The sequence below is a fragment of the Oreochromis niloticus genome, linkage group LG11 (assembly GCF_001858045.2).
Source record: "Oreochromis niloticus isolate F11D_XX linkage group LG11, O_niloticus_UMD_NMBU, whole genome shotgun sequence".
In the NCBI taxonomy this organism is placed as follows: domain Eukaryota; kingdom Metazoa; phylum Chordata; class Actinopteri; order Cichliformes; family Cichlidae; genus Oreochromis; species Oreochromis niloticus.
In genome coordinates, this window is record NC_031976.2 from 322,258 (window position 1) to 348,506 (window position 26,249).

Sequence of the window (26,249 nt, forward strand, 5' to 3'; positions counted from 1 at the left end):
CAGGTTTCCTGCACACAGCTTATGCTGCAAACACAAGTCTTCTCATTTATTGTCTATTCAAACATGTTTCTTCTAATCTGCGATTCAGATACTTCATTTTATCAAGTGATGGATTTCAAAACTGATAAAGCAACAGCAGCACTTCCTGCACAGTACTGTACTGTCTACAACACTGTATATTATTAATGAAGAAGAAGAGAATTCATTACAGTCGATGAACCCACATTAACACTGAATGTGTCTCGTTTTTATGAGTCCTAATAAATCCATCTGTAGATGATATTCTCCAAACTCTTCAGTAAACTCCAGGGTGACATATTCCCTCATCATCCTCACTCACACTCTGCTACAGCACAAAATCATTAATGAAGGCACCTTTACTTATGTTTGAAATTCAGCTGTATCAGGAGGTCGGGAGACTTTGTATCTATAAGTCAGAAATATTTCATGTTTATATAGTAAAGCACTTTATCCCAGCATATCTCATTCTGTTATCATAAACATGGAGCCTCATCCAGAAACTGATCAGAATTATGGAAACACACACATACACAGACAAACATGAATAAATTGTAGATATTGGTTACATATTAGCCAGTAGGTGGAAACAGAGAGTTTATGACTGTATTTTCTGGACGTATCGTTTGTTCTTTGTTTTAATTTGCTGCTACACTCTGCACACCGGCACAGTCATGACAATATCAGGAAAAAAATAACAGCTGGCTCCAAATATTTGTTAACGCTACATGAAGTGTATGCAAAAACGCAATGTCTGAAAACTAATTAGGTTCATTACCAGGGGCGGATCTAGAGGGGTGGCATGGGGTGGCATGTGCCACCCTAGCTTTGCATACAACACTGTTGTTTATTAAAATATGACAGCATTAACACTTTGAGCCTGGCTACAGTTAACACTGAATATATTACATAAGCAACGATGCCTATGATTGTCCCAGAGCACATCTGAATCAACACCGTGGGCATTTCAGATTTCACACAGGTGGTTGTTACACTCTGGAAATGGACTGAAGGTGAGTGTTATTAACCCCCTGGGGTCCACGGACACGCCGCACCTCCAAATCACATGACTGATTTAAGCTGACACAGCAACAAGCTGCAGCCACGCGGAGTCTCTGTTTCAGGTGTGTAGAAAGTTCAGACTTCAGAGAACATACAAGTTTTTAAATTTTAATGACAGGCCATTAAACCCAGAGTTATGATTAAAAGTATATGTGAGCCATGCTTTTTTCTAAATACTATCGTCACGTTTAGTGCAGACGCACCGGTTTAAAAAGGACAGTGTGAGAACAAAGACAGAAGAAATCGGCTTGGCAGACAAACAAACTGTTTTTACTGGCACAAATAATTTGCGGTGCATCTTATTGTGACACATGATTGTTCTCGCACTTTAGTTATAGGAATATTTTTAAGTGGTTGTACAAAATTTTAAAATTGCCAGATGTATTGGCTTTTTAGATAAATAGCTGTTTAGAACTTGGTTTACAAAATGTGTGCATACGTTTATGTTTGCATTCCAAGTTATTAAAATAATTTACTAAACATGTCTGTGGGTTTTACTGTAAAAAAATAAAACTAGCACTAGGATTTTATGTTTTTGTGTGACTTTAGATCAGTTGTGTTACTGCAGCATGTCAACGAAACAATCAGTGTAAATTCAGACATGTGAGGCTGAGCTGATGAAATGAGACCGAACAAGGCAAACAAGGTGAAATACAAAGAAGGAGCAAAAATGTCCGGGTACATCGTGCTCCCCAGAGGGTGAACCCAACACATCCTGAAAAATGAGGTTTACATTTCTGTTCATGATTTCTGACACTTTGTGTAAATTTAAGCAACAATTAGATTTTTTCTAACAAAAACAGTGAAGCTTCGGTTCTCCCTGTGTTTGTAAATAACCGGCCCATGCTGTGCAGCTTCCTGGATCTGATACTTATTGGGCTACATACTTATGTACATGTGTTATGTAACTGAGATGTTTCATTATGTGGGCTACAGAAAATAATTCAGTTATAGAAACGTGTATATTTACTGCACTGAATCATTTGAACCACATGTAACACCTGCATATGTGTTTTTAATAAAAGGCTTTGATTTGGCCCCCATTTGATTTTCACCCTAAGACAATGCCTGTAGATCCGCCCCTGTTCATTCCCAACATCAGTAACATCACTTGGACCTAACAGCTGACTCCAGAGACGCTGAACAGGAGACATGAATAAAATCTCCTTTCAGAGGAGAGTTAAACGACGCCTCTTCAGGGAAGCTCTTCTTTATTTTAGTGAGACGATGCCACACCTCACCGGCCCCACTCATGTTTAGAACATAGAACTGTAAAGCCAAGAATACACACACATGATCCAACAGCATGGATCTAAAGTTGTTCTTTAAAAAACTCTTGAGAATTTCTTTTCATTCAAGAGCACACCACGCGTCCTGTGTAACCACATTAGACTGTAGTGGGCACATTCAGATATCCGAGCTTGACTGACAGCCTCTCCAAACCTGAGATAAAGCCAATTAAATATTACGGACAGGAGACGGGAAAATAGAGCGACTTTTAAAGCTGGATAAATAAACGCTGATTATACGTCTGACCTTATAGGGGCTTTATTCACCGCATATGCATATTGGAGATTAAAAAAAACATCTATAAATATTAATGTGGGGCAATTTGCAGTGTGCAAATAAGCAGTGCATTATCTCTGTGTGGGCTTAGAGTCGAGTCAGCCCTGTGCCCCTTCCTTCACCAGAGCAAGTCTGACTGACAAACACTCAAAGATGAACTAATGGAATGGATAATACTCATTATGTTGGGACACAGGCAAAACCATTTTCAGCTGGTGCACATAAAACTTCATGCGTGCACAGAAACTAAAGGAACAGTTACACAATTGCTTTTTAAGTACTGCTTCAAAGACTAACCAGGCCACAACGCATCGTTTCAGTCCCCCGACGTAATCTCTCGTCGCTATTTCCAGTTTTAGAAAGCATGAAAAGTGATCTGATTTGTATACATAACCCATTTAAATAGAAAGAAGATTAGAGACACATCAATCTTGGCTCAGCCCCAGGGAACAGAGGAAAAGGTTACTAAATTTATCACTCTGCCTTCCCAGGCAGGAGATTTAAATATGGGACTTGGCATCTGACTGACCGTCCTCGGAGGGAAAATATAGCTCCACCTCTGTGTACTCTCACAGCACAAAGACCATTAATTACACGCACGCACGCCATCAGTGTTCCACCCTCACGCCTGCGCTCGCACGCATTATGGAGTCAAAGCTAAATGTGTTCAGAGTGTTGAGGGAAAAAGAAACCCGTGCTTCTCCTCTATATTACCTTATGGTTGCCAGACGGCGTCCCACAGCCGTGCAGCGTGTAGAACCCCCTGGTCTGCTTCAGAAAACCAGATTCTCTGTTGCAAACTGCATTATATTCATCTAACACACACGATGTGGTTTCCTAAAGTCTATCACCAGACAGAAGTTTGTTAGAGAGCACGCCCGATTATAGCACTAGGCTATGGGCTCATGTGCAAGCAGCGTACTAATCAAACCGCTAATCAACCTACCAGTGAAACCTGAAGCTTTTTAAATATTCCTGGCAGTGTTGATGTTGCTGCGTTTTCCTGTTTGCTCTCATGAAGTATTTGTCTTGGAGTAAATGAAAGTACAGACACTGCTCATTGGAATGTCACTTTTCTTCTCCAATTAGTCTGCAAAACGCTACTCCATAACTTGTGATGTGCTGCTCTGCAGGTCTGCCCCACTTGAACCTCCAGGCTGTGAAAATGCTGAATCTAAAAATACCTCATCACACACTCTGACAGCACTGTGCTGTCTTTAATCAGCTACATACATGCATGCATTCAACATTTCCTAGATGTATCTGAAGGTTCTCGCTGAACATAATCACATAAAATGAAACGATGTGCGGACACTTGTTCCTGTTACCTGTTTCTCACACTGGCCATAGTCTGATCCTTGGTCTGGTTGAAAGAAACAAATCTCTCCACGGTTCTTCGCCATCTCGATGAGCCCCATGGCCGTCCTCACTGTGGCATTACGAGCATGGACAAACACCATCACCTGGGCACAAACACACGGCTTCAACAAACCAGAATATTAACACAGCCCAGTGATATACAGAGACGCTTTAATAAGTATCATTTAGATTGTACAGATTGCACTGCACTGAAGCAGCAGGAAGAACTGTTACAGCCACGCTGAGTTCATACAGCTGGAACAGAGCAGTGAGACACTCAGACGAGCCTGGGGGGGTCTTAAAGAAAATCACGTCAATTAATATATGTCACAGCCACTTCCTGACAATTCATTACTGAGAGAAGAAGAAGAAGGAGGAGGATCGCTGGCTGAGCAGTAAACTCTGCCTAGACTGTAGCAGTGAAACCGTCCAATCACAAACACATGTACTCAGCACGTTTATGTTTTGGACAATCAAACCGGCTTACATGTCGTCAAAGACTACAGAAAAGTTCATATCAGGTTTGCCTCTGAGGGAAGGAATGGGACAAAGAGGGGGAAGCACGGAAAACCGGAGTGTATATGTGGGCACACTTGGAAAAAAGATGCAGACAGGATAACAACAGTCCTCAATAGGCTGTTCAACTCCTGCAGCAGATGGAAGCTAAATGGTAAAGTCTGAATTCACAGCTCTGCTGTTCCCAACAGGCCTTCAGAGGCTGCAGAGTGGAAGCAGAATGAGTGGAGGGGGTGGGTGGATGGGGAAGGAGGGGAGGTAAAACCGGGGGAGATAAGGACTTGAGAGAATTTAGATAACAGGTGTTCATTCCAAAAGGTTCACACAAAATATTTACTGCAGCACGGTTGCTATTCATGAAAAAGTTCAGGGAAATATTTTGGAGGAAAAGATTGTGGAGCTACACCAACATCACTCCACACAGGTGGTGTTAGGAAGCATGCATGCTGCTGAGTTTTAGGTCTAAAGCAGGGGTCCCCAATCCCAGTCCACGAGGGCCGGTGTCCTGCAGGTTTTAGATGTGTCCTTGATCCAACACAGCTGATTTAAATGGATAAATTACCTCCTCAACATGTCTTGAAGTTCTCCAGAGGCCTGGTAATGAACTAATCATGTGATTCAGGTGTGTTGACCCAGGGTGAGATTTAAAACCTGCAGGGACACCGGCCCTCATGGACTGGGATTGGGGACCCCTGGTCTAAAGCAATCAGGAAGTACATGCATGCAGTAAAAAGGACTCTTTAACAGAGCACGGGCACTAAAGAGCTGAGAAATGCTACTTTGACTTAAGAGATGCAAAAGCCAAATACACGTACGCTGAGGGAAAAGGGATTCATCGAATATGATAACGGCTTAAGTAATCTGCTCTTCATAGGACCAGACTCAGTAGAGACTGTATGCCTCAGGCATAAAGAAATCCAAAAGACAATGGAGCTCAGTCCATCGGTTACACACAGTTACACACAGTATAACACGGCCCTCGGCTTGATGAATCCTGTGTCCCCACCAAAGCCCACACACCTGGGTCAAATACAAAGAAAAGCCCTTACCTGGTGACCTGCCTTCACCTGTTCCAGAACTTTGTCATAACAAACCTCCTCCATGTCATGGATCTGCTGGATCTGAACAGGACAGAAAGCACAGTGAACAGGATACAATCACAGCTAAACATTACCAGTCTAATTTTTCTGTACATACAAAGACTTCTTAAATGTTCATACCTTGTTATTGGTTTTGATGCCAACAAAGGTCTGTCCCAGAGGCACTGGTCTGAAGCGACCGTCAAAGAAGAAGAGACCAATAAATGGGTTGACATGTAGGAAGGTGGCCACATCCAGATAGTTAGGCAGGGTAGCAGACAGTCCCAGAATCCTGATCATGCTCTGGGTGGACTCCACCTAAAGCCAAAACAACATACTGTTGTACTTAGACTCGATTCCATCTTAGGGTTTTATCTAGGCAGAGAGAAAGGTTAAAATAATAGGAGTTTTACAGGTGCAGGCCACCTTCTCATCTTTTCTGACTCATTTGCACTAGTTCTGCATCTGGCTAGAACAGGGGTCGGCAACCCTGGGCACGCGTGCCACAGCTGGCACACGAAGGGTTAACTGATGGCACGACCATAGCTGGACTGACCATCAATGGTGATTTTTCGTTTTTATGGGCCGATTATTTTTTTTTCTTTTTTCTTTCTTTTGTAACGGTATAAACAATGAAAGGTGGTGGATTGGCCAGATGCTGGCTGATGTGTAAAAATATCTCAGTTATTTGGTGGTGTCTATGGAGTAGCTTCCACAGAGGCCAGCAGGTGGATGAGGGAAAGGGGAGGCAGGAGGAGAGACCCGAGGCGGCCGTCGGTCCGAGTGTCAGGTGAACTGAACTTCAGGTAAGAAGTTATGACCTGCAGTCTATCTGGGTCAGATATAAACCAAGTTTAGGTGGAGTTTATTTTCGGTATGCTGACTTTTTACAGTCAGTTACAATAACTCGTACTGCGTACTAGCTAGCATGACGGAGTTTCTATACAGCTGGGTGGGTGCTGTGATGTTACTGATGGTGAACTTTATTTTATTCATAAGAAAGGAAACAGTCACCCCATCGCTGTGTGGGGTCCAAATCATTCATAGGTGTCAACACATTTACAAAAAACTAACAAATTACAGAGGTTACAGTGTGATTCTCACCACGCTCCTGTATAATATTCAATACCATTTATACATTCAGTGATATCATCTGTTAGATTTTGTCAGAACAATTGCAATGTTAATGAGTAATATGACGAATCAACGTAAAGCAGAGTCCAATAAAAAATACAATGATCAGTTCACCACAGAGAGGATGGAATGCTTGTTACTCAGTATACAATATGCTGCTTTCACCATCTCCTTTTGCATCTTTGCTAGAATGTACTCAAATAGTCACTTAGAGACAACAGTTCCTTCCAAAAAGAGGAATAGGGTTCACAAATGACAGCTCACCAATTCAGTTTAAATTACATTAAATCTTACATTTTTATTTAACATTTAATGTCATTTTTTTGTTGGTTTTCTGTTGTATATTTCAAATAGGGCAGATGAGATTCAGGTGGCAGTGGTTTGCACAGGGTTGATGGTTTGAAACCACAAATGTCCCAGGACTATTCCCTATATTCCTCAGAAGTTGATTCTGTTCATCTGGAAGTTTTCAGTGGGAGAAACGTTTCATCACCATCAGGTGACGTCTTCAGTCTCAGCTGTCTGCAGGTTTCCAACCTTATAAACAGCACATTTGCATAATGACTGATATTCCCTATATCCATGGCCACCTCTCTCTTTACCACAGCTGACCAGTAAAGCGCTGCAGGTTTGACTGTCATCTTTGCACTTGGCTTCAAAGTACCTCAGTGCAAACTGAAGGTCATTACTTGATGAAGCGCCGATAAATTCAGTTCATAAAAATTAAGAACTGTCTGTTGCTGTAAAGAGATTTAGGGCTGAATTTATTTTGCAGCCCAAAGACGTTGATGCAGGCTGGGTCAAGAATTGTGCTCAAAAAGTGGAAAAAAGACTTTTGCTATTGCACCAATTACAGGACAAAAGGGGAGGGAGGAAGTAGCTTTGACATGTACTATGTCCTTGACTTCAGGGACAAAAAAAACATCATGCTCATTTAGTGTCTTTAATCTGTCTTTGAAACTCGAAGAAGATTCAATATGTTGTGTATCAACGTGGGTGAGAAGGTGCTGGTGGAGAGGGCGGGCTGCCCTATCTATATGCCTCCTGCTGGAAGTGACAGGGAAGATTGGTAAGGCCTTTAATGTGATGCAGTACCTGTCAAACCATCCTATCAAGATAAGATCTAACCAATCCCTGCGGCCCAACCAGGGCTTCACTGCACACTCACAGCAATGCTGCGGAGCCTCCACACTATAGACATGCACTGTGCTCATTATGCAGAGAGTTAAAGAGGCTGCAGTACATTTTATATTGCACAAATAGGAATTGAACTGCTTCTCTGGATCCTGTTTCAGGTACGTTTGTGGAAAAATCAGATTTTAGGGAAACATCAGGTCATTGTGATTAACAGCTAAAGTAAGCAATTGCCTAAAGGAGAGTGGGTAATGAGTGGAATAAAATTAATATCTGTGAAGTCATTTGTGTGTTTGAGATCCTTGTAGCTCAAACAGAGTGCAGGTAATACCAGGTTACACTGCCACGACTGGGACACTGGCTTCAGTTTATGTCTCAGCAAGTGTCTTTCCACAAATACTGAAACAGATCATTTAAAGAGGATTAGTTCTTCCTAGTGCTGCTAACACCATGCTTTATAAGGCTGGATAATAATGTTACAATGTATTTTCTAGGTTGTATGTTTGTTGCAGAAGCAGAGGAAGTGGCTACACATTGATAAATGACCTTTCTTGAGGCATGCGCTACTTTGTTTCCCTTCTCTGAAATAAATGGATACAATGTGAAAGCTAGCTACTTAATCATTTTGAATCCGATCTGTGAAACAGTGTTGAACATAATAATGAATAAATTCAGTTTCCTTTTTTATTCTTCTCTCAAATCATGGCCTCTAGTTAATCTGTTATCAGTACTGCAGGCTCCTAAAACATCCTTAATTCTCTTTTTAGATACATTTATTGTAGAATGATTTATTTTATTTTCTCACAGTTTTTCTATTATAGCACTAATAAACATGAGTACACAGCCTTATCTTTGAGAGTCCTCTCTTTCTTGTATTGATAGTGTTTGTTCCTGTAAGTGTCCTGCTTTCAAAAATATAGCTGCTAGCATTTCCTGACTCACTGAAAGAGAAATGATACCAGAGAGTGCCATGGAGCTCCATATGGTGTTTGGCTGTTTGCCCCTGACTGTCCTGACAGTGTCTTTCTTTGTATTTAACAATATGTCCCACTTTCTAAAGAGCCATCTTTGTTTCACAGACGTCTTGACAACAAACAGAAAACAGGAGAAAAAGTATCAATACGATCTATTAACCAGCATAAAAATGCTTAACTGACCTTTTAGGAAGATAAGATATGAGTAACATAGATGACGCTAGGCTGGTTAGTGTCTCCAGTGGCATCTAGAACTTAGATCATTGTTCCAGAGAGGAAAAGGGAGCATACGATTGGTACCAGAAGGCAGTCAAGGCAGTGGTATAAAGACGTGGTATTGTGGCATCTCTAGGTTTTCTCAGAGCAGCAGTGAAGTCAGTATTGCAGTGCACCTCCATACAACCACAACCTTCAGGCTGGAAAACCAAAACAGAAAGCTAGACCTCAGTCTGAGTACTGTTCTGTGTGATGTAATCAGTTTGTAACTTAATGGATCAATTTATAGTGCATGACGAGCATGTCTGGGGCTTCAACAGAAACCTATTACAAGAGCGCACTAAGGACAAGTACATGTTATAATAGCACAGTATCTCTACATCTGCCCCAGTGAAATTCATGGGTGAACCAACTTAACAAACTCATAAAAACTGTATATTCTTCTAGCATTAAACATAATAGCATTCCACTAAATGAACCTTATAATAAAAGGTGTGCCTGTGAGCTTAGGTAGAACACAAATGCTGCTTAAACCATACAGAAGAAGCTGTACAGCACAGTAACATTAAAGGCTTTTTTCATAAAGGTTAGAGGGAGTTTTATCTTGAATGCAGGGCATAATTGGTAGCTTCTATACGGAGCCAAGAAAAGGCAGTGAAAACTAAAGCTCTTCGAAGCAAAACATCAAAGCAATATCTGGCTTGGTTCTAAGACATTTGCATAAAAAGGGGGACAAATATTTAGTTTACAGGGATTTCCATATTAATGTGTGTGAGGATGTGAACTTAAGCACCTAGCGCATCAGTAGCAGCCAGCGTAATTCCTTCAGCACAAACAATTATAGCAGTCTGTCAGGTGTGGCAATAATTGGACAGGGAGATGAAGGAAGAGGGGGAGGTCTGCCAGGCGCTCGGTACCCAAAATCTTCTGTTGGAGGGTGGACTACACGTTGTAAACAAGTTCTCACGTACATACAAAAAGAAACAAGCAGGTTTTCTGCTCGTCACAGTGTCAGATTGGGTCATTAAAAAGTCATTAAGTCTTGCTTTTTAGTGACAGACTCCCAGATCCATCACTTTGCCATGTTCACAACATGTTTAATGTTACAGGAAGGGAGGTGCCACCCAGCAACTCCCAGGAAACGATATTAGAAACCAAGTATAAACAAATTAAACATTATGTATAATACTTCATTCCCTGTGCCGCCATTACACACAGCCAGCACTTCTACTTTGTAATAACTACAGTTGTACAGAGCTGGCAGAGCCCTCTGAGCTCCTGTCAGGTTTCTCAGTCACAGGAAGACTGGGAGAAATTCCAACTTTCGGAAATGACAAGACATTCCAGGAGTAACGTCGGTTATCAATTATGAAACACTGCACGTTATAAAAATCAAAATCAGTCACAACTGTTACACAACTGTTATGCAACCATTTTCACTACCAGCCTTAAATGAGACACACAGTAATTGGGTTTGCACTATACATGGTCAGCTTGGCATATCTGAAACTAAAACAGTTATGAAGACCGTCAGAGCAGAAGCCAAGCCATGCATCATCCTGACCATGGGAATTATACTCCATCCATCCACAATCTTTCACGTGGCTGTAGCCTAAGGAGGATATTCCAAAAATCCACAGCCACACTTTCCTGTTCCCAAAGCATTCCCAGTCAATCCCATCCAGTCAATCCTAACCAAATTCCCAAACCAGCTCAACTGGCTTCTTTGGACAGACTTGAGGGAGCAGCTCGAGTCCCAGATTGCTCCAGATGGCTGAGATCCTCAGCCTATTTCTAAGACTGAGCCAGGTCACCATCTGGAGGAGGGGCCTTGTATTTATGATCTTACTCTTTTGGTTAGTTCTCAGATTTCATGATTTTAGGTGAGGTTTGGGATGCAGAAAAAACTGCATTCCTGCTAATCACTAATGAATAAGATCTCAAGAAAACTTAAGGTGCTGGCTTTCATCCCAGCTGATGGTGCAAACTGCTCCACGGCATGCTGGAGGTCATGCTCTGACGAACCCAACAGAACCGCAGAGATGCAACTCTGAGCTTCCCAAAGTGGACGCACTCCGGCTGAGATATTGTCCATGAAAATCAAGAACAGCATTGGACAAAGGGGCCAACCATGGTACAGTTTAACATCCACTGAAAAGGTGCTCGACTTTGGGCCAAGAGAGCTCTACCTTTGGTTATACACGGACCTAATGGCCCATAGCAGCAGGGGTCCTATTCTCCTGCAGTACAGGTGCCTCCAGGGTCGTAAGCTAGTCTACAAAGCACATGCAGACCGGATGTGCACTGTTCCTCCTGGGTCCAAGTTTGGACAGTTGGCTGGAGGTTCCCTTCCAGCATCCTGAAATAAACTTTGCCTGGGAAACTGGGCAGAATAATACCTCAGTAACTGGAGCACACGCTCCAGGTGTATTAACCAAGACAACCCCACAATGTCTAGAGTCTTTAGCATTCCACCCAAACCCAGTGCCTTGGCTGCAGGGATCTTCTCAACTCCCTCAGTGACCTCTGCCAGCATACCAGTGTAATTCATAAGACTTTCCCACAGTCCTCAGGCTCTGCTTCCTCTTCGTCGGACACTTTGACAGGAATGAAGTGTTCCTCGAAGTACTCTTTCCACCACCCAACAGCATCTCAATATCAGGTCATCAGTTGTCCTTCCTGACTGCAAATGGCCCGTGTCAAGTCCTTCCAGGGCACCGAACAGCTTGCCAGAACCTCTTTGTGGGCTGCCCAAAGTATTCCTCCATGGCCTCCCTTAACTGTGCTTAGACTCTATTTTTCTTCTTCAGTAACTGCCAGTGCCACAGCCCTTTGGGCATGCAATACCCATTTTCTGCTTCAGGAGACCCCTGGGCCAACCAAGCCCAAAGAGGCTCCTTGTTCAGCTTTATGGCAAAAACTTAGAACATACTCAAGTAGAATAGCTCTAGTCCAGCCACCCAACACCTATTTCACCCCTAGCAAAGTATCATAGAAATAAACAGATATTTAATGAACAACTTTGTAGTCAGTTTTCCAATTTAGAATCCCCACTTTACATTTCTGTATTTTGACTGTGGGAGTAAAACCTAAGCAGACAAAACACACAGAAATGTTCCAAATGGGTTCACACAGGAACCCTCCTGAAGTGAGGCAAACGTGCTAACCACTGTATCACCACACTCTGGTGTAGCAGCACACTGGAATAGTTTGGGTTGTGCTTTGTTAGTAACAGTACAGCGTAACAGTAACAGGGAAAAATGAGTTTTCAATAAGAGCCACTGACTTACTAAGCATGCATAAAAAGTGGAAACAGTGAAGCTTTTCTTTTCTTGGTGTAAGTTAAGTCCTTATACTGTAGAATCAGAACTCATCCATCAGCAGCCACCTTCAAAGGGCCTTGAGCAGGTACTGGAGCAGCTGTTTTTAAAGCATTTGGTAAATGAATGTCATCGGTCACGTGGGGATTAAACCTTCATGCACAGAATCACCAGGGATAAAAACACAAACGCTGGTTTCCTGCTGTGCTTAAAAAAACTTTTTCCTTGAAAGTTCTACTTCTAGCATAATTACTGCTGTGGCGCAGTGCTTTCCATGAGCGCCATGTTTCTCTGCTAATACCTCTGGTTTAATTCTACAGCTATCGTTAAGCCCTGACCACATATGCAGTCTGCTGCCAACTACACAGACAGTCAAGAGGCTTCAAACTTGTGCACTGCAGCACAACTTCAAGGTGTACAAAGAGCCCAGTCAGCCCTTCTTCAGTAATATCAGCTCAACCTGCAGATAAATGGGCTGTGAACCGAATAAACAGCGGTCACATGTACAGCCCAGTTTTCAATTACCTTGCGGTTAACCTCGCCAAAGAGGTCAGAGTCACTGCACAGCACAGCAGCTCATCCTGCCGCTGTGTTTCAGAGCTGCTCCATGCTTTCTCTGCTCTGACATCTTTACCACACAATTCTCTATTTTCACACTCCTCCTCACAAACACTTGGTCAATGGTTCATCACTCCAATCACATTTGCATTAGGGCAAGATGGTAAATGGACTGGTCTATGTGGTACTCTAACTGAGCGCTTAGAGCAACATTCACGGCTTTACACAGATTTCATGGAGTGCTCTCACACTCTGACAAATACACCAGGAGCAACTGTGGGATCAGCATCCTCCCAAATACACTTTGGGACTTTGGGAATCAAACTACTGACCTTCTGATTGGTGCATGCTGATTTACTGTGCCCCACTAAAATGAATTCCTCCTCTACCTTCATCTATTTTTCTTCTCTCTCTCTCTTCTTCATTTCATTGTGTTTTTATAGAGAAACAGTTTGTATATAACTGCAAACCCTTCTTTACTGGCTTTGTGAAGATTCATGGCGATGATAAGATATTACTGCTGATGATGGTTTACAGGCCAGGCAGGTGAATTATTAACTCTAAGAGCTGCTATAAATAACCACCACTGAACAAAGCAGTCATGCATATGGACAGCTTCCTTTGCCTCACTGCTAATGTGATTTACACACACATCAGATTTATCCATCGTCGTCTTTTCATCCTCTCATTGCTCTCTTACGTATACAATCCACAGACTGTGTTTAGATGCATATTTATGCTCAACAGGCTACATGTGCTGCTGTGTGTTTCATGTATGATCCAAATCTAAAGGCTTTCATGAACTGGGTGCACACTGAGTCAGATCATTCAGGGCCAAGGACACATTCAGAAATGTATTTGGTATTTATGGCAGATTTTTCTGGATCCACATGCAGTTCACAGAATAAGACGCAAGGTTGAGTCAGTGACAGGCTAAAAATAGACTTCTCCACTTATTAACTTTCCTCCATGAACTGACATGTGACAGCACTGCATCACACTGGCTTATTGGAAATTAAGTTCTGTCTCTTTCTACAGTTGGATAATCACTCGCTATGTGAAATATCCAGGTAGCTTCCTGCACACGTCAGTCATCATTACAGGGAATCAGCAGCTCAGACAGTGCACTGATGATTGCTTATCACAGCAACAACATGCCAGAGGACTGGATGTATCTGAAACATGACTGGGACCTGTTTATCTCACTGGACACAAAGACCAAATATCTGAGCTTGTTTTTCAAAGACTGTATATTTAATGAAAAATGTAAATTATCAAGTGGGATCAGCTACATGAGGTAATGTGCTTTGCCTACAGAGAACACTGTGGCCACAGCGTCCATGCTGCTCTGTCCCACTTGGAGCTGCACTGCTCCACACCCACCACAGTAACACCTTTGTTAAGTTTGCAGACGGTGGTGGGACTCATTTCTGGGGGGATGAGGACGCCTACAGGGATGAGGTGGAGCAGCTGACAGCGTGATGTAGGAACAACAACTTGGTCTTGAACACCACAAAGACCACAAAGACAAAGACCATCGATGGGGTCTGTGTGGAGAAGGTCTGAGAGAGTCAGGGAGGACCCCTGAAAACATCCAGATGAACAGAATCTACATTTTAGGATTTTCTCACCTGGATGATTGAGCATGCATCAAGGCGTCATGGAGGACCTGATGTGGGAAACGCACACCGCTGAGGTGGTGAAGAAGGTCCCAATAAGACCCGACTCTCAGAAAGAATTACCCCCTGACTAGGGATGGGTATCGTTTAGGTTTTATCTGATACCAGTACCAAACCGGTACTTTTGAAACGGTGCCGGTGCTTAAACGGTGCTTGAACCGATGCTTAAAGAATCAAGAACACACGCTTTGTCCAAAAACCTCTCATGTTCAGCTGTTTCTTTTGTAAAAAGATAACAATGTTAGCCTTTTCTGCAGCTATAGGGCATATATGGTCTCACTCTTGGCTGGAAGCAGTGCTTAAACAATGGAAAAAACACAAACTTTGTCCAAAAACCTCTCATGTTTAACTGTTTTCCACTTTGGTCATTTTAGCCTTTTTGGCCAGGGTGAAGGGAGCATCTGCCATCAAACAAGAAGACAGCCGCATGCAACTACCACGGTGTTTGCTAGTTCACCTTACATGCATTAATGTAATAATGTGGTTAGCCTACTCAATGTAAATTACACACGAACAACATGAAGCTACTCACGCAGAGGAGAACGGCTGCTGCTGCCATCATCATCCTCATCATTTCTGCTACACTGGCAGGGCTAGGGGCCAGGACTCTACTCTTCGGGTTTTTGGGGGATGTTGCTAACTCCGGGTCCGATAACAGGCACCACACCCGCAGTAGATGTGCTTGGTGTGAGGTCTCGCAGCAAGCTATCAAACACGGCGCATTTCTCGGCTTTTAACAAAAACGCTATGCGTCGCCAGGTGTTTCATCAGATTCGAGGAGTTACCTTCTTTGACAGTATCAGCTTAAAGCACTTGTTGCAGGCTGCTGAGTTTGCATCTTTTGCTGTGAAGTACAGCCAGACTTTTGATCGCTTCGCCTTGGGCATTTTTAATCTGTAGCTCTGCTCTAAAAGAACGTACGTACCTGGCCCCGCCTACTACGCTTGCAAAGGTAAAATGATTGGCTAGAATCCAAAGTGTATGACGTCTCAGGAAATAAAGCACCGAAATGTGCGCTGCTTTTTGGTCTGGTTACTACCGTTTATGTCAGAACCGGTGCCATCATGGCACTGGACACAGGTACGCATCCCTAATGCTGACTAACTGCTGGAGTCCTTTCATCACTGCTCAGCTTTTCAAAGACGTGAGATCCCAGAGTTATACCAGAGCAGGGCCATCACATTTGGGACTTTGTCCCCTTAATAATAAACACCTTCACTTAGAAACTGCATTTTGTGTTTACTCGTGTTATCTTTGACTAATATTTAAATTTGTTTGATGATCTGAAACATTTAAGTGAAAAATATGAAATGAGGACGGGACAAAGACTTTGTTCCACCACTGTGTGTGCGACCTCAGTGTAGGAGGAACGAGGAGGAACACTAACCTGTCTGATGGTCCGGGCCACCAGACTCTCAAGAACCGGGCCTCGATCTTCATGCAATAGATGGACTTCATCCAAGATGAGGAGCCGTACAATCTGTGACAGAGCCACATCGCCAACACTCTTCCTGGTCACAACGTCCCACTTCTCCGGAGTCGTCACCAACATCTGAAAACAGGACAAGTTCCTCTATAGATTATCGTGCATTTCTTTTCCCCCTCTGTCTTTCTTCAAGAACTTGTTCTATAATGAAATGTATGTTTCTCCAGTAAAACTAAAGGAACTGCAACACCAGTAAACCTGAAAAACTAAACAAAAGAATCAAACATGATACGACACGAGCCACTGCTGCCCTCCAGGCGGAGTTAAAGGAACACAGTGAGGTTTTTGTAAATGAAGACTAACAGTGAACATGATGCATTCTTGTCAACTGTAATCTCACTATATGACAAACATTGTCCTTTAGTGAAAATCACTGGAAAGCATCACAGCTCAAATAAGCCATGAATCACAAAGGGGATAGACGCATGTAAAAAGAAAAATAATCTATATAAGAGATTATTAAACAGCGGACAAAAGATGCAGAAATAAAGTACAAGTCATATAAAAATAGATTATTTAATATTGTAAGAACAAGTAAGAAAGAATATTACCACACATTATTGGAGCAAAGCAGGAGTAACACACAAGAAACATGGAGGTTATTAAATAGTATAATCAAAAAAGGCTCGAAAAATAAGAATCATCCAGAATATTTTAGAACAGATAAAGATATTGTGCTTGATAAAACTAAAGAAATTGCAAATTAATTGAATGATTCTGTTACACATGTTGGCTTTAAGGTAGCAAAAGAAATTCCAGAGTCAAGAAATAATAATGAACTAAATAAACATAAGATAAGACTTTATTGATCCCACGGCGGGGACATTTTTGCATTACCTCAGCTCAGGTACAGATATCAGAAGGAAATACAAAAAATACAAATAAAATACAAACAAATAAAAAATAAATAAGATAATACACTATATACAACAGCAGCATACACATTATGTGATTAAGGATATGGTTGTGGAAATATGCAAGACATAAACTATATAGCTTAACACAACTATTCCAATGTATAGACATACATACATATATACCTGCACACGTCCATATTAGATTTCGTCCTCCATGTTTATTGGTGCTGTAACTCAGAGAAATACTTGATGTTCTGAAAACACTTAAAAATAAAAAGTCCGCTGATTGTTTCAGTACTGACATGATATTAGTTATAAGTATTATAGAATAGTCAACCTTTCACATACATCTGTAATCTGTCCTTTCAAACTGGTACGTTTCCCTCCAAAATGAAAACAGCAACAGTTATTCCCATCCATAAAAACAGAGAGATGTCAGTTTACCAACTACAGATCAATATCACCACTCCCACAGTTCTCAGAAATCTTAGAAAAATGATTTGTTAATAAACTTGATAAATATATTGAGAAACATAATCTCCTAAGTGATAACCGATGCAGCTTTAGAGGAACTTGCAGAGCGGATATTTACTGCAATAGATAATAAGGAATATACTGTTGGTGCTTTACACACTTCAACATAGATCATACTATATTAATGAATAAACTAGAGAGATATGGTATAAGAGGGATCACATACACGTGGATGAAAAGTTACCTGGATCAATACGTGCAAATCAATAATGTAAGATCTAATCAGTTGAAGGCAACGTGTTCCTCAGGGCTCTGTGCTGGGCCCTGAATGATTCATATTATATATAAATGTGTTTTATTTGCTGATGATCCACTCTGTATTAATCAGGTAAAAACCTACAACACTTCTGACTGCAGTGGGAAAGGAGTTAAATATACTAAAAAACTGTTTTGATGTAAATAAGTTATTATTAAATATGAAAAAAAAAGTATTATTTTGGCACTAAACAAATGAAAAATGTATCTAAAATCAGGGTTGATAGAACTGAAATTGAAAGAGTGTGTAAAAATAAATGTCTTGGAGTGATAATTGATGATAAATTGAGCTGGAAGTCTCATATAAACCATGTGAAAACAAAACATGTCAAAAACCATTAGCTGTTAGCTATGTAGAGAATAACCAAGCTATTCTCTACAAAACAAAGCTCGTCCTGAACAAGAAATCACTATACACACTTTATTGTTCTCTGTTGTTTCCAAATAAGACTTATTGTCTAGAGATACGGGCTAATGCATGTAAAACTAATACTCTTCCTATTTTCAAGTTACAAAAAAGAGCTCTAAGAACTATAAATCAAGCTATATGGAACCAAATAACATCCTGCTTATTAATCTGAATACCCTCAAATGTTATGATTTAGCTGAATATAAAATGGCCGCAGTGCTCAGAAGCTGTTTGAAGTCAGTTTTAAACCAAACCAAGAAAAGGACAAACACAGAGCAGAGATCTGTTTCTGTTAGAGGAGTTAACGTGTGGCATAGTTGTGACAGTGACTTAAAAAGGTGTAGTTCATTTTCTATAAATCATGAATGAAGAAGAGCAATAATAATAATACTGAAACTCTTGGTTGTTTTGCGATTATTGTTATGAAATGTAATTTAATGTAGTGACTTATCTAAGGTGGAAGTTTAGTTTTGCTGTGCTCTTTTGCTTCGAGCCTGATGTAAATGAGCTGCTTCCTAAACGATCTTTTGTTAAAGGTTTTGCACAATAAGCGCGTGCTTCAGCCAATACCTTTCTGATTAGCCTTATCTCGTGTGGTAGATCTTTATTCTGGATTCATTCAGAGATCTGAATGCTCATCAAAATAAATAAATTTAAAAAATGTGTAGACAGAAATCTGAATACAGCAAAACAACAGCACTAATGATCACTTTATATAAGATCATTATGGGGACCACATATACCCAAATACCTCCACACACAGTGACAGTGTGAAGAGTTGTACCTTATTTTCATAGTATAATAAAGCACTGTATTTACATGTAAAAGTGTTTGTAGGTTACATCACTCCATCCTAGGAATTAGAGCTCTTGTTGTCTGTGAAGGTTCTCAGTCATCCAGGTCATCGTAGTCTAAGGAGCTTGGAAAGAAAAGCGTCTGGACTTCTTTAAGTTGCTTGAAGACGTTTCATCTCTCACCTGAGAAGCTTCTTCAGTTCTAGGGTCAAATGGTGGAGAGTCCCAGATTTAAACCCTGTGGAAGTGTCCCCCCAAAAGACGGACAATGGACCCCCTGATGATCCTCAACATAATCACATGAGCCAAGGTGTGAAAATGGGTGTGGGTCACAATCAGCCAGGGTTTCGGGTGAGCTCATTGTGAAAACAATGTCACCTGGGCCAGCTGGATTACAGCTTTGGGCCTGCTGAGGCAAAGACTCGAGAGTGGGAGTTTAGTGAGGCCATGAAAGTGTTCAGTCAGGCCTCAAAGAGATCCTGACAAACTTTAAGGAAGAAGCAGCTTGTGCCCACAGTGTAGTAGGACTGTCCCCCCGCCGTCAGAGGCTGAACAAGAACTACACGACGACAAGTAAGGCTGTTCCCTTCAGCTCCCTGACTGATTCTAAGCAGGTATGAGAGCTGGAGAGTTAAACTTCTTCAGTCTCAGCATGAGCACAAGTGTGAGAGAAGCAGGCCCTCATTAGGCTGAGAAAACAAAGTAAAGCCAACAGAAACGTTAGGAGTGGTCAGATAAACAGTCTGGTACAGTAAAGAGGAGGAACGTGCTGGCCAGCTCAGCAACACCCAATTTAAATAAAAAAATCACAAAACACAAATTAAGTGGATGACTTTAAAATTCTGTCCTTGGTTAATACAAACCTCTTCACAGCATCCAGACCAGTTCTCAACAGCCAAGACAAAGGTGTGTTACTTTAACTCAGAGGACAAGAAACTGATTGGATAAGATTTCACAAAGTAAGAATGACCCAAAGCATCAGCATCAGTCAAGGTCAGTCACCTGATGAAGGCCCATAAACACACCACAGCTTGAAATCCCTAAACGGCTGACACAACTCTGATAGACAGAATCACATCCATCACACTCACTGGCTAAACGCTGGTTTTGGAAGAACTCACAAGTTTATGAACGGAACCGAAAATACAACAACAGACAAACAAACCCAGAACTGAACAGATTATTGTTACTTAGCGGGGAGATGCAGGACTGTCTACATGAATTTATTTCACTGTTGTCACGGTAACGTGCACTTTCATAGATTTCACATCATCTGTTCTCATCTCTCTCAGTGCCTGGTGACATTATGACAGCACTGGTCACGCCCACTTTGAAAAGTCACTAATGAATATATCAGCTGTGCTAGCACTGGCATAATGCTTACACACACATCAATCAGCTGGTATTTGTTTACTCGAACAGATCTGGAAACATCTAGAACATCGGTCACACCAAGACTGGAGTTTCCCTGAGTGGATTCATTCCCACGCTGTTTGAAACCAAAGCAGCGTCGTTCCAACAGATGATCTTAGATTGATGGGTGGTCAATGCCCAGTTGCCCACAGATCTGCTCCATCACAGTAATAAAAGGTAATGACAGATGTTAGACTGTCCCACTGTGTGCTGAGTTACAGTACGTACCCTGTGCCCGTCGATGACGTGAGTCTGTGCTGTGTGACGGCATGATCAGTATAAACGCTGCTAGTTTGCCTCTCAGACTAATTAAATTGAACAGCATCAGCATGTCTCTCTGCATCAAATGACAACAGAAAGCTTCTCTGCATACTTCTTCGTATCTACAGCTTCCAGTGCAATATTTGTCTCTTTAAGGAAAAAAAATACTACAATGCATAATTAATGGAGTGTGAACCTGTTGGAGGATGTGCAAATTCCTATTAAAGTCTTCCTGTAAAAGCAGTTCATTAAATTCCCTCTAGTTTGCATTTAAATCAATCTATCCAGCCATTAGAGGCTGGCACGCTCACAGGAAAAGAAGCGCATGCTCCTAATTGGACGTACCGGTTAATTTAAATGGAGGCTCTGGCAAATGGAGCAAAGGCCAAAGTGCTTTTTTAATTGCTTTACAAACACACACGAGGAGGTGCAGAGAAAACATGTAATTGTTTTCCTTAATGGTGTTATTTAGCCAGTTAATCAAATGATCGCTCTAGGACTGCAATCAACCCTCTAAACTGACTCATTCTTCATATTTCATAGAAGAAAATGTAAGTTAAGGTTTCTCAAATGTGACAGTTTAATCAGACAAATTCCCAAACATGAGAAATAAAGTGGCCTAGAAAAATTGTTCTTTTCAAACATTAATTACTGAATTAGAGTAAAGAGACCTGGCAAAAAGACAACCTGCTTAAATATGTAACCAATTCACCCCGATCAGCCGAGGGTTTAGGACCAGGAGCCTTACTGGATGCAGACGGTCGGGAATCACCACAGAAATGATCCAAAAAGCAACCCATTGATTTAATTACTACAAAAAACTAAACTCATTGACAAGTCCATTGTTTCTTTAAATGAGCTGCTAATTACTGAGTGCAGTATAAATATGATTGATTGGATTCTTAGACTACGAGCCGGCTTCACATGATTTATGGTCAGTCTGTGTTGATGTGTGGACAGAAAACATTAGTTTAGTTACATCCAAGCTGACGTTCCTCACCGATCCTGGCAGGTGCACAGATGAATGCCTGTTTCCCCCTTTGGGAATACTTAGGCTGAGACATGTTCAGCATTGGGAGACACCAGTGACATTTCCTGCAGCATTTCCAAGGAAACCTTGTTACCATATCATTAGACATTATATGAGACGGGTCTTTGTGCTGTGCCATTTATCTGGATGTGCCGGGTACGTTTGATGAATTGTTGATTTTTTCCTTATTCGTGATCTTTACACATTTCATAACACACACACCTTACAAACTTTCACACAGGTTTCTAAAAGTCACGTTCGTTTCTCTCTTCATCTTTGTGACTACTCTCATTCAATAAACCTGGTTTATTTTATTATAAGCTGCTGTGCACACGGAGCCACGGCTGTTTTATCAGTGCTTAAAACATAAACTAGGCCTCGGTGCTGCTGGATTTATGGTCATTACAGCAGTTTTTTATTGTATTGCACTTTAATTGAAAATGATGACTGTAATATTTTCTATAGACAACAGATCAGATCCCTTCATGTCTCTGCTTCACCTACAGTCACTGTGGGCGTAATGAACACACACAGCAGACACGTTGTTTGGTCACATTATTATTATTATTATTGTTATTGATTCCATCATAAATGCTGCAAAAAGAACCAAACCACATGGAGATGTCCACTTCAGCCTTGGGGGAAATGAAATACACCAAACTACTTCTGTAACTACCACAAACAAGTCATTAAACTGATAATAGCTGGAGTTGGCCATTTTAATCTGCAGGAAGTGCCAGTCTTTTAGAGCAGCTGCAGCTACATGCACATCAGCGTGTATCCCTGCAGGTCGCTGCCTGAGTGGGAGGAAGATTGTTGCTTACTGGTACGGGCTAAGGTTAGCACGGACACGTGCAGCAACGCCACGACACATCTCGCCAACTCTCAGCACTTAAATACTAATTACTGAAATCGCTGAGAGACCATCAGAGAAGCGATGATCACTTGAATAAATGATCTTTACAGTAAGTGCCGTGACTCAGTCCAGCATGGCATTTCAGTAATGACTTGATCTTCCTTCAGCTGCTTTGATGGGCTCCGTCTTTACAGTTTCACCGACCTGCAGTTTGTTCCTTTTTTAAGCCCAGTTTATGGAGGCTGTTTTACTTTGTCCCTTTACCAGGAAACACTGACTCATTCTCACAGAAACCTGCGTCGCTGCTCCTTCCTCACTGTCATTAACTCACATTTCCCCTCTGGACAGAGCAAAGGTGCCCGGACGTCCCCGGATGCCGTCCAAACCACACTGGCTTCCACATGGCAGGATCCCTCCAAACTCTTTCTGTTTCCATAGTAACTCTGCTGTTACGGAGAGAGGAGCACGTAGGAGGATGAGGTGGGCGGGTGGACGATGGAGTGGGTCGGTGAGAGAAAAACGTTCACTACATTGTGATATGTTAACAACTAACAGCCTGTCAAGGCCAACTGTAATGAGAACCTTCTCAAAGCTCCACTCTGGTGTGTGCACGTGTCTGTGCGAGCGCGCACGTCGTTACACTCTGATGTGGAAAAATCATTTCAGTGGGAACTGCTGCTCTTTCCTCCTGCTTAGTGAGTGGATGACGCTGGATTTTACGAGTGGGAGGAATAAAATAAAAAGGGAAGTGATGGTGAACTAGTAGAAAAGAGCAGCAGAGTGTTCAAACATGTTAACGACGTATTCGTATTCTACAATCATTACACTGCTTACTGTCACGTCTTTATATGAAACCATGCCAATCCAAACCAACGTGACATTATGATGTTACTATGGTTTTAACTCTGAATCACAGCTCTGGGATTTGCTTTGTTTTAGGGATTCAGGGATTACACTTTGTGTAAGAAACACAGTGAGGGAGACAAACATGTGATTCATCCTTTCACAAACTCATGAAATGCATCCTTCACTTTCACTTTCCAAAGAAGGTTTTTGACAACAAAGATTCAACAGGAAGACGTGTGATGACCTGTGAGGTCGCAGAGACATCCAGGCACCAATAGGGGCGCGAGGGGACCGAGTCATCCCTTAGGAGTGGTGAGGCTGGCCGAGCACTTTCCACGATGCACCGATTCCCTCTCTTCCACTCTCTCCTGTAGCTTTGGGTTATTTGTTGTTCATCGGTATACGCATATTCAGACACTAAGTGGTGTCTTTGTGTGTTTCAGAAACATGCCAGCTGACGGTCCTCTGGAGTCCATCCAGGTGTTTGGAGGTAAAAACCCACCACAGCACTTTCCCAGTGCAGGAGGAGGAACGTCCTGATCAAGGTGAACGGCAGACCTCAGGAGAGGGTGGAGCCTGCTACGCTCCAGAACAAGCTCCTGGAGCCAGTGCTGCTGCTTTTGCTAGAGTGGAGGGTGGTGGACACATCGCACGGACCTACACCATCCACCAGCCATGTCCACAGTCCTGGTTGCATACTATCAGAAGGATGTGGATGAGGCCTCCGAGAAGGAGATCCAGGACATCCTGATCCAGTACGACAGGACCCTGCCGGTTGCTGATCCACGTCACTGTGAGTCCAAGAAGTTCGGTGGACCTGGAGCTGGCGCCTGCTACCAGAAGTCCTACCGTTAATCCCCGTGTACATTTTTATAATAAATAAAGATTCAGGATACTACAAATATTTACTGCAGCTGTTTTACCCAGATTGTGACATTTTCACTGCACAGTATTTGTTCTGACACATGTATCAGCAGTAATGTGGTTGCAATAAATCCAAACTGTCCCCTGAATCTCAGTGTCGGTGATTTTCCTTCTTTTATCTGATGTGCTGTCTTTGACGATGGTTGTGTAATGATCCCGATAAAGGTCAAAGGGCACAACATGCAAGTTTAATAAAGCAAAAGTTCTTAGAAGTATTTGCTTCCCTTCCTTACACACTGTCACGGCAGGAAGCCCGCTCTGCTATCAACATCAAAGGTGTGTGATGAAAGAAGCGATGGGACCGAGGGGAGACGAAACAAACCAAGGTTACAGAGCATGACATCACTCAGGCCCACTAAACGTGGATCCAGCTCTGCACTCCAACACTTTGTGCAAATGCACGACAAATAACCTGGTGAAACGGAGGCATTAGAGAGAGTTCAAAGTGAAGCAGAGCTGCAGGGCTGTTCTGAATCTGACTAATCATTCTCTTTGTGTAATCTCATCATATGACCTGATAGAAATGCAGTTTTAAAACACCTTCAGATTAGCTGGAATTGGCCTCATTTCAGAAACACACACACACACACTTTGTATTCATAAGTCCCATGAGACTTATAAATGGTAAATCTGAGCTGTGCGATCTGTTAAATCCAACTCCTTTGGATTTAACAGATATGCAGGTTTTCCCAGTGTTCCCTCTCTAAGTGCCGTTCAGGTTGGATCCAACAGCCTCGACGTCTCTCACAGCCACAGGACTAAACTCTCTCATCATCATCTTTTCTTTGGCTTCATTCCATCTTCTTTAACACAGAAAAAACTCATTTAACCCTAAAGAACTATTACTATTAAAAATGTCACCAGTATTTCACTTATTAAACTTACTAAACATGAAATTCAGCTTAAGAAGTGAACATGCGTCATTATTCACACTGGCTGTTTCCTGCATGTAGTCCACGATACAGCGTCTGTCATATTCCAAGGAGCTTGGAAAGAAACAAACAGCAGTTAAACTGCATTTTTATGGCTCAGTTCTGTATTTAAATAGACAGTGCACCTTTAACTAACAGCACAGTGTGGTAGTGCACAGACTGGCTGAACACAGGCGAGCAGGCTGACACCACCAAAGCCTGCAGCATACGGTGGACAATAACAATGCATTTGGCTTTAACACTTCTAAATGCTGTGACACAGACTCTCACCTCTGGCTTTCTTGCTATCTGTATTCACACAGAGTGGCTGAGTAGAGTCGAGCCTACAGTCAGGCTTAGCCCACTGAAACACAGACACAGTGGACTGTGGAGCAGGACACAGAACAAACTACAGACTGTGGTCAGATAAAGTGCTGCGGTCAGCAGGGAGAACTGACCTGGAGAACAGAGTGAGGTCTAAATACAGGTGGTGAGGTAGAACAAGAACCAGGCTTGACTAGAATAATGAAAAACATGAATAACATCAGTGTAGATTAAACTCACTGTGAAACTTGCTCTATTAGCATGCAGCCACCTCACAGGAGTGCATGACAGCGTGGGTTCACCCTATCTGTATCAAATCTGCTGTTGATATCCACTAACCATCTGCACTCCCTGATGCTAGGGCCTCTCTCAGCACACTGAAGGATAAAGCTTCTGTCACAAAGCAAACACGGTTCAGGAATGCTTTGAGGAGCACAACAACAAGCTGGAGGTTTGACTTGGCCTCCTGTGCTGGACAGACACGCCTGATCTGTGGAAGCCCCACCTCACAACTTAGCACGATTTAGCAGGTAGTCGTGATGCTGTGCCTGATCAGACTATACTCCAGCTTCCTCCCATAATCCAAAGACATGCAGTTAGTGGGGTTAGGATGATGAATGAGTTTAAATTGAGGTGTGAATGCAAGTTCACACGGGTGTCTGTCTGTGTGCTGGCTGTGACCGCTGACCGGTCCCTGGGATGGATCCAGCCCCCTGTGACCCTGATGAGGATAA

The 26,249-nt window shown here is 42.1% G+C and overlaps 1 protein-coding gene and 1 pseudogene across 7 annotated transcripts in view; one reads left to right on the forward strand and one right to left on the reverse strand.

The window, feature by feature from the left end:
- Nucleotides 1-26,249, reverse strand: part of ascc3 (activating signal cointegrator 1 complex subunit 3) — a 146,431-nt gene that overhangs the window by 50,796 nt on the left and 69,386 nt on the right. For all 7 annotated transcript variants that reach the window (XM_025911366.1, XM_005459407.4, XM_005459406.4 and 4 more), the window contains exons 11-14: nt 16,003-16,167; nt 5,742-5,918; nt 5,571-5,642; nt 3,975-4,109 (exon numbers count right to left, since the gene is read on the reverse strand). In XM_025911366.1, coding sequence (XP_025767151.1) covers nt 3,975-4,109; nt 5,571-5,642; nt 5,742-5,918; nt 16,003-16,167 — 549 coding nt within the window. The remainder of the gene's footprint in view (nt 1-3,974; nt 4,110-5,570; nt 5,643-5,741; nt 5,919-16,002; nt 16,168-26,249) is intronic.
- LOC112848174 (40S ribosomal protein S16-like) lies at nt 22,281-25,441 on the forward strand (annotated as a pseudogene).